The sequence below is a fragment of the Chrysochloris asiatica genome, unplaced genomic scaffold, assembly GCF_000296735.1.
Source record: "Chrysochloris asiatica unplaced genomic scaffold, ChrAsi1.0 scaffold00003, whole genome shotgun sequence".
In the NCBI taxonomy this organism is placed as follows: Eukaryota; Metazoa; Chordata; class Mammalia; order Afrosoricida; family Chrysochloridae; genus Chrysochloris; species Chrysochloris asiatica.
The window spans coordinates 26474754-26484125 of record NW_006408521.1 but is presented as its reverse complement, the minus strand read 5'-3'; the positions used below and the strand labels follow the sequence as shown (position 1 = coordinate 26484125).

General features: G+C 43.6%; 1 protein-coding gene across 1 annotated transcript in view; it reads left to right on the top strand.

Moving 5' to 3' along the window:
- The window catches only part of CPN1 (carboxypeptidase N, polypeptide 1), a 38773-nt gene extending 32055 nt beyond the window's left edge, over positions 1-6718 (top strand). The window contains 2 exon segments of the mRNA XM_006831464.1: positions 1585-1703; positions 6560-6718. Of these exon segments, the coding sequence (XP_006831527.1) occupies positions 1585-1703; positions 6560-6718 (278 nt within the window).
- The last annotated feature ends 2654 nt before the right edge of the window (positions 6719-9372 follow it).

Sequence of the window (9372 nt, the reverse complement as noted above, 5' to 3'; positions counted from 1 at the left end):
GGCATAGCTTTCAGAATCACAGCCACACACAAGCCACCACAGTACGACAAACTGACAGATGAATCATAATGTAGATTGTTGTTGTTGTTGTTGTTGTTAAGTGCCTTTGAGTAGGCTCCGTCTCATAGTGACTCTTTGTAGGGTTTCTGAGGAGTAGCTGGTGAATTTGAACTGCTGACCTTGCAGTTCAAACTGACCTTGAAGCCGAGCACTTCTCCTATGGTGCCACACCAAAACACCTTTGTTAAGATGACAACCTTGGAAACACTGAAGGACTTCTGGGAGCCAGAATTGACTTGCTGTCCATGGGTTTTTGTTTATTTGCTTAAAAGAAAATGTAAAGGCAACATACCAATCGATTCTAAAGAGGTAAAAAAGAATTATCCAGAATGCTACATCTCTGCCAGGGAGAGGACCAACATTCTTTTGAATATTATTCTCCCTTTGATATGCTTTTGAAAGTGGTGGAAGGAATATTAAAAATGTTCTTGTTGTTGTTGTAAGGTGCCATCGAGTTGGTTCAGACTCAGTGACCCCTACCTACAACAAACACAGACCCAAACACTGTCCGGCGCTGCCCGATCTCACAGTAACGGCTATGTTTGAGCCCACCTGTATGACCACTGTCAGTCCTTCTTCAAGAGGCCGGCTCTATTTTGTTGACCCTCCACTTCTCTAAACATGATGTCCTTCTGCAGGCACTGGTCCCTCCTGATAACACTTCCAAAGTGTATGAGACGAAGTCTCACCTTCCTCTCTTCTAAGGAGAGAGGATGTACTTCTGGCTGTACTTCTTCCAGGACAGATTTATTTGTTCTTCATCAACACCATTCAACTACATCAGTTCTTCAGTCTTCCTTAGTCCTTGTCCAGCTTCCACATTTATGAGGCTATCCAAAATACCATGGCTTGGGTCATGTGCATCTTAGTGTGTCTGTATCTTCACCTATATTTAAAATCAGATTTTTAGTTCAGTCTTCCCATTGGCTGTAAGGTTACCCACATATAACACTCCAGGCAGTTGGTTGTCCAACCCAGGACTGGTGCATCCACGAGTCTAGGTGAAGAATGACATAGTGTGTTGTTTCAGTTGTGCGTCACCATTTCCTAAGGCAGTCATAGCTCTGTCTGTTACTTCTGTTAAGCAGACTCTTGTTGTTGTTGTTGTTAAGTGCCTTTGAGTAGGCTCCAGCTTTTACTCATAGTTCTCACTCTGATAGACACCATCTCGTCATAGTATCATTTCAGACATCAAAACAAAGGCGAAACATTCACAGAGTTCTCAGCCTTTCCTATCTCCTGGTCACCTTTTACTTGACACAAGTTTGTATTAAAACACAGGCTCTAGACCTAGACACATAATTCTCCATGTAGAGCACAGTGAAATGTCTACTTCTAAGAAGCTGAGGCTCTTACTTCTATTAACAGAGCCTATGATGTTTTAGATCTTAACCAGAGTCATCATGCTAGTAAGTAAAAACATGCATGTGGTCAACTGAAACCCCCAGATCCTTTTTCATATCAAGGTTCCTTTGGGGGCAATTTCCTAACCAACAGATTAAACTGTATCCTTGTAACTTCTAGGTGATCATGGTGATTACTTTCGGCTGCTGCTTCCAGGTACCTACACTGTCACTGCTACAGCACCTGGGTTTGACCCAGAGACCGTGAGTGTGACCGTGGGCCCTGCAGAACCTAAAGTGGTGAGTTAGGCTGTGTCAGAGCACCATAAAAGCTACTTCTCCAAAGCCTTATACAACTGATTGCATCATTCTAATCTTTGCCAACCTCCCTCCTTGGACCTTTTTTTTAAAAATTACTCTTTCATCCTAATTTTCCTTTTGCCCCTCTCCTATTATGTCCATCGCCACTTCCTCTTGGCTTTTCTTCTTTCTTCCCTTTAACGTTGTTGGATTCATAGTGACTCTTCATAGGGATTCCAAGGAGTGGCTGGTGAGTTTGAACTGCTGACCCTATGGTTCAAACCAACCTTGCAGTCCAGTGCTTTATCCCACAACACCACACCGGGATTTCTGTTTAACAGCATAGTGATTAAAAGCATCCTCTCTGATTCTGGGTTCCTGATGTTGCACTGTAGGATCAGCACTGGACTGCAAATCACAAGGTTGGCAGTTCAAAACCACCAGCTGCTCTTCAGCAACCCTATGTACATATAGAATCACTGTAAGTTGGAACCAACTCGACAGCACTTAACAACACAACAACAACTCTCTGGTTCTACGGACTTTGGATAAATTCCCTAGTTTCTTTCATCCTTAGTTTCTTCCTCTGTAAATTGGTGACAATAATACCTGCTTTACAGGAGATTTAAACCAAAAAAAACCAAAAAAACCCCCAACAAATCCACTGCCACCAAGTCCATTTCAACTCACAGTAACCCTTTATAGGCTTTCCAAGACTGTAAATCTTCGTGGGAGCAGAAAGCGTCATCATTCTCCCATGGAGCTGCTGGTGGGTTTGAACTGCTGACCTTGTGGTTAGCCTACAGTGCCACCAGGGCTCCTTGACACATGGAAAGTGCTCAATAAATGTTAGCTTGTAAATTCCGAAGACCTTTCCGAGATTCACAGGCGGGATCCCAAAGGTTGTATGCTTTCTGTGCCTCCTGCAAGGAATACCACCAGAGGGCGCTCTCCTACCCTGTCTGGTTCCCCCGAGACCCAGACAGCCTTGCTTTCCACTCACACTGCAACAAAGAACCATCTACTTGCCAATATCCAACTCTCCACGGCTTTTATGGTAGGGTGAGGACCAAAAACTTATTTGATATACAATTTTGGTCATTAGATTAGGATCTCAGAACTAAAGAAGATCTCTTAAATCGTGCACATTCATACCCGTATTTTCTCAAAGGAGGAAAGAGTAAAGAGGCAGTTATATAGTTGATTTCCCAAAGTCAGCTCTATCCTGAAGCCTCCTTCCTCTGTCCTGTTCCTTCTCTGTACAACCCTGTAGCTTTGTAGACCATTCTTTCCCTCTTACTCAGTGCAATCAAGTCAAAAATCGACATAGCTTCTTTTTCAATATTCTATACCTATTCCTGGAGTCCTGGTGTGGCGCTGTGGGTTAATGCGCTGGACAGCAAAGTCGGTTTGAACTGCAAGGTTGGCGGTTCAAACTCATCAGCCACTCCTTGGAAACCCTACACAGGGTCGCTATGGGTCGGAACCGACTTGATGGCACTTAACAACAACAACAACAAATACCTATTTCTGGAGTCTGTTGGTTTGGCACTGTGGGTTAATGTGCCAGACTGCAAAGCTGTTTGAACTGCAAAGCCGTTTGAACTGCAAAGTCGCTGGTTCAAGCTCACCAGTTGCTCCTCGGAAACCCTATACAGGGTCGCTATGGGTCGGAGCCGACTCAACGGCACTTCACAACAAACAACATACCTATTCCTCACTTATATTGACTGACTATCTTGTTATCGGCATTTCACATTATCAATGGTTATCAACCATAGTAAATCGTGTCCTCTCTGGCTCCTCTGTGCTTTGATGATGTAAGTCTGTTAGTAGTGAACTCTGAGGTGTGAAGTACCAGGCAGGTTAAGGCTAGTGGGCCAGGATGCTTGGTGTTTTGGCACTTATGTAATGATGTAATTTAGCAGTAATGGAATGAATGATAAAGTCATTTTCCACTTTATGATCCAATATGGCCATCCTCCATTTTTTTATTATTTTTTTTTGCATAATGCATAATTTTGCATAACAACCTGGTCTTTGGAATTAAGTAAGTGAGGAGTGGGTGTATTTATTGAATTGTTTCTATGTGTCAGATACCATCAGAGACTTTTACAGAATGATCACATGTAACTGTCACAACAACCTTGTGAGGTAGATAATGTTATTGTTGTTTAAATGCCATCGAGTCATTTCCAACTAATAGCAACACTGTATAGGGTTTCTGAGGAGCGACCAGTGAGTTTGAACTGCCAGCCTGTGGTTCCAAGCCCAGTGCTCATCCTACAGTACCATACCAGGAGTCCACAAGGTAGATATAAGTATCCCCATTTGTGACTGAGGAAATGGAAACTGGAAATAAGAAACTTGTTCAGCGTCACCCAGTGAGTGAGCTGGGGGCAGTCTTGATTCAATCCTACTCCAGGCTCTGGGCATTGCCCCCTCTTAACCAATATGCAACCAAGCCTCATGCTGAACTGTCTTCCTAAATCCTTGTTTCAACACAGGGTCAAGGTACGGAGCTATTCTTTATGTCCTTTGAGAACTCCTCTGAAATTCCTCGGTAGTTTCTCCTTTTTCTCTCGTCTACTCCCATTGTCTCCAAATTACAAATTATTTCCACTTGCAGATGCAGGAAACATTTCCATTGCCGCTTGTTGCCTAATTCCAATTTCCTAACCAATGCAACCCTTTCCTCACTTTTCAAATTTTTAACTTCCTTCTCCTCACCTACCCTAAAAATCAAGTAAACATTAGACAACTGCATGCATTATGTGAGACTTGCATTCAAGTCTATTCTGTGTCAAATTTAAACAATTGCAAATCCTCTTGAGTGCTACAATTACTCTGTTTTGAACGATTTCACCTTCTTTTTCACATTTCCTCTAAGTAAATCAAGGAGCTCTGGTAGTGTAGTGGTTACAAATCAGGCTGCTAATCTCACCGTCAGCAGTTTGAAACTACCAGCTGTTCTGTGGGAGAAGGATGAGGCTTTCTGCTTCTGTAAAGATTTACAGCCTCGGAAACCCTGTACAGGGTTGCGATAAGTCGGAACTGACTCCACAGCGGCACTTAACAACAACAACGTAAGTAAATCAGCACAACCCTTCATTACATCAACCATAACCATGAGGGGAAATCTACCAACTCCCAAATACAGTAACAACTAAGATTCTGTTTATATTGATCACAGCACAGTCTCTCCCTCTTCCTTTGCATTCTAAATGATATATCCATCTTGGCTGGGGAAAGATTTAGATTTAAAATACAGATATATTTGCCAGAATTTTTTGTGTTATAAATTAGACTCTTTCAGCTACCTCCCAGTGCCCAGTGTTCCCTCCTTTGCTTCACTCTGTAGCTCTTTTCAGCCTCCTCTGTCCTTTTCCCATGTTGTTTTCTCTTTTTTCTTTCCCATTGTTGTTGTGTGCATTGAGTTGAATTCTCATAGCGACCCTATAGGACAGTGAGAAACTGCCTGTAGGGGTTTCTAGACTGTGTGTCCTGGTCACACAGAGGATACAGCCAGTGCTCAACTGCTAACTGGAAGGTTTTCAGTGTGACCCCACCAGCTACTCCACTGGAGCTTATGTAAAGATTATAGTCTTGGAAACCCCATGGGGCAGTTCCCCTCTGCCCTATCAGACCGCTAGGATTTGGACTCGATGCTATGGCAGTGGGCTTGGTTTGATTTTTTTGGTAATCTTTACGGGAACAGATCACTATTTTTTTCCCTCACAGAGCTATTGGTTGGGTTTGAACTACCAACCTTTCCATTAGTAGTCAGAGTGTTTAACCATCATTGCACTACTAGGGCACCATGTTTTTTCTAGGTCTCTTTATTCTAAGGAAATTGGCTCTGATTTTTTCCCCCTTTTGTGATCCCCTTTTGGGAACTCACAAGAAAACTGGTTGTGGATTTTTGTGGATGAGGCAGTTAATTCCCCTTTGGAGAGTCTGTCCTCGCTGGGGCATGTTTTTTAGCCCCTAGCTGACTTTAGCAACTCAAGCTGTTTCAAGTGACTGTAAGCCAGGCACGCCTCAGGGGAATGTGGTCAGGACTCTGTGCCACTCCCTCTTCGTTCCCCACGCCCAGAATGGCCCCACTTTCGGCAGCTAAAATTGTTTGTACGTCTACGTGTCATCCCAGGAGGGAGGTTTCAGTGTATCATTTGGAAAGATGCATGGACACTTAGAATTTAAGAATTCATCCTAACAATCAATTTTATCTCCACTATTTATATTCCGAAACGAGCTCTGTGTGGTACCATAGTGGTTACGAGTCAGGCTGCTAACCTCAGGGTCAGCAGTTCAAAACTATCAGCAGTTCTGCCGGAGAAAGACGAGACTTTCTGCTCCCATAAAGATTTACAGCCTCAGAAACCCTATAAAGGGTAGCTATGAGTTGGAACTGACTCTACGGCACATAACCACCAACACCATCTACATTCTGAAACAGTTAAGGATTAATGCGGAAAGTCTGAAATATCCACTGGCTTGCCCGAGCACGAACCTATGATTCACAGGCAGCATAAAGTGGATTATAATAGTGCATCAATCATAACTCTGGCTTGAGCAACAATATTGGTGAAATCGTGGTCAGATGTGCTAGATAGAATTGTTCTCTGACACACAGAACATGCATTTCTATTCAGTTCCTACAGAGTAGCTCATGTACTCTACCACCTTGGGGGGAGTTTTAACAATACCTTGGATTGTTGTAATAATTCTCCCCAGCCCTTTGCCCTCAGGACCAGGAAATATGGTATAAAAGGGTCCAAGCTGGGCTCTTTCCAACTTCAATTTCAGGAAGTAGAACAATGACTCTGTTCTCCTAACGTCTTTTTCCCTCTCAGGTTGACTTCCATCTCAAGAGAAGCATCTCTCAGGCAACCCCTACAAGGAGAGTTCCCAGCAAGGGGCCTGGGGGCAGAGTTTTACCCAAGAAAGTGCAGCCCCGGGCCACAAGAAAAAAAGAAGTGGAGAAGAAGCACTCCCAGCAAATCCCTACCTGAAACACATAGTACCTGAATCCCACAGTGCCTGCAACATCCCCACTTGAGACAGGCTTTACTCCTCTCAAAGTCATTGGAGCATTCTTACGATTTTATTACCTGGGACATATTTGACTACCAACATATTCGGAACAATTTAGTGTGGTCTCTGTTTCGGGGGTAAGCCCTTTTATTGGTTGCCGTTAAGTCAATTCCAACTCTGATTTCATGTGTTTCACATTAGAACTGCGCTCTGTAGAGTTCTCACTTCTGTGACCTTTCAGAAGCAGATTGCCTGGTCTTTCTACTGAGGTACCTCTGGTCGTGTTTGAATCACCAACCTTATGGACTAGTAACCCAGCGTTTAATCACTTCCACCTCCCAAGGATTCCTAGATCCTCTGTGTTGTTGTTGTCAGTGTTAAGTGTTGTTGACTCGGTTCCGACTCATAGCAACCCTATATAGGGTTTCTAAGGAGCGGCTGGCAGGTTTGAACCACTAACCTTGTGGCTCAAACTGACCTTGCAGTCCAATGCATTATCTTGCAGCCCACTGTAGGTCAGCATTAAAGGAATCAGAGCTTATTGAAAATGGATGTAGTTGCAAATGAAGTTGACCCATAAACAACATGGGGGTTATGGGTGACAGCCTCCCATACAGTCAGAAATCCAAGTGTAATTCATAGTGGACCCTGAAACATCATGACTTTCAGCTTCACAGGCCCAGTTATATTTGGATTCCTTTTTTTAATTGCAGCTATTTTACACCGTGTGAGTTACTGGAGAGATGAATGTGGAAATCATCACACGACATTTTAAGCAGATACTTGTAACACTTGAGCTCAATTTCAGTTCAAAACTCCTGTTGTTCAAGGGTTAACTGTCCATCCAGTGGTGGTCAGTGAGGTTTTCAGATTCTGGGGTCTGATCTATGTCCAGAGGTTCCATGCCAGGTCACAGAACACCCATAGGTCGATTCTGCTGGTTGACCACTCTGTGTTCAGAGTCCAGCCCGGAGCCTGCAGTTCAGTGAAAAGTCCTGAATGAATGTTAGAAATGCTGAAATGACTCACATTGATGTTGTTTCCATAGCAAGACCAAGTGACCAATTCTTCTGAAATCCCAGAGGATCATTTCATCAATAACACAATAGTTTCTTAATAAGTAAAGCATTTGACAAATACTGCAAGTTGTCTCTCTGCTACTCATCTCCCTCAGTACATGGGTGTTTTCAACAATATGCATCTTGGAAATCATTGTCTAGAGATGTGTAGTTGTTTCCTACGGCTACTGTAACAAAGTATTACAAACTAGGCGGCTTATTAGAACAGACTTTTATTGTCTCATAGTCCTGGAGGCTATAATTCCAAATTCAGTGTGTCAGCAGCTGCTCTCCAAAGACTGTAGGGGAAGAGCTTTTCTTGTCTCTGTAGGCTCCTGGTGGCTTTCAGCAATCTTTAGTGTATAGTCGCTTGCAGCTTTATTTGCCTCTATTGTTACATGTTGTTCTTCCCTCTGTGTGTCGGATCTGTTTCTCTGAGGTTACCACTCAGATTAGATTAGAATGCACCCTAGAAATCCCTGTTAATGAATACATTGTTCAGAAACAAGGCCACATTCACAAGTACCCGTACCTGTTGTCACTGAGTCTATTCTAACTCAGTGACCCCGTGGGACAGTGTAGAACTGCCGCCTAAAGTCTCCAAGGCTGTCATCTTTACAAAAACAGACAGACTCACATTTTCCTCCCGTGGAGTGGCTGCTGGGTTCAAACTATTGTCCTGTAGTTAGTGGTTGAGCATTTAACCATTGTGCCCAGGCTCCTCATTCACAGGCTATTGTTGTTAGGTGCCAGTGAGCCCAAGTCAGTCATAGAAACCCTGTGTACATCAGAAGGAAACACTTCCCGGTCCTGTACCATCCTCGTAATTGTTATGTTGGACCCTGTGCCTCTATTGCCCAGCACTGCCCACCTCACTGAGCCCCCACAGTGAGCTCACTGGTACTAGAAGCAGTACTGAACAAAGTAGACATTACTAAGGATTTTGAAAGGACTTGTAGTTCTTCATCACACACCTGACAATCCACAAGTTCATAACACCCCACTGAGCAGCTTGGGGTTCCCGAATCCTCTGTTCTCAGGACTTGGGGGACTTCGTTACTGTACGCCCCCTTTCAGAGCTCAGCCTCTAGTTTCCCTGTCTCCTCACTCTCCCCCACCGGGCTTCTAATTAGCCCAATCCTTTCTTACCACTTACACGTTGGGTTGCTAACCCTAAAGTCGGTGGTTCAAACCCACCAGCTGATCGGTGAAAGAAAGATGAAGCTGTCTGCTCCTGAAAAGATTTACAGTCTTAGAAACTTTAAGTAGCAGTTCTATTCTGCTTATAGGATCTCTATAAGTCAGAATCAACTCTACCACAACCGGTTTGATTTGGTTTGGGTTTTCTTACCACAGAACAACTCAGGTCTTTAACAAGTCATCCCACATCCATCAAGAAACACTTGGTGCTCTGGCTGTGAGGGTCTACCCTCCTCAGCAGAACATTCCATTTTAAGATTAGCACATACGTTACTTTTCTGTTACTTGAGCTATCGCTCCACCAGTAAGGAGCTCTGGTAGCATAGTGGTTACAAATCAGGCTGCGAACCTCAAGGTCAACAGTTCAAAACTAC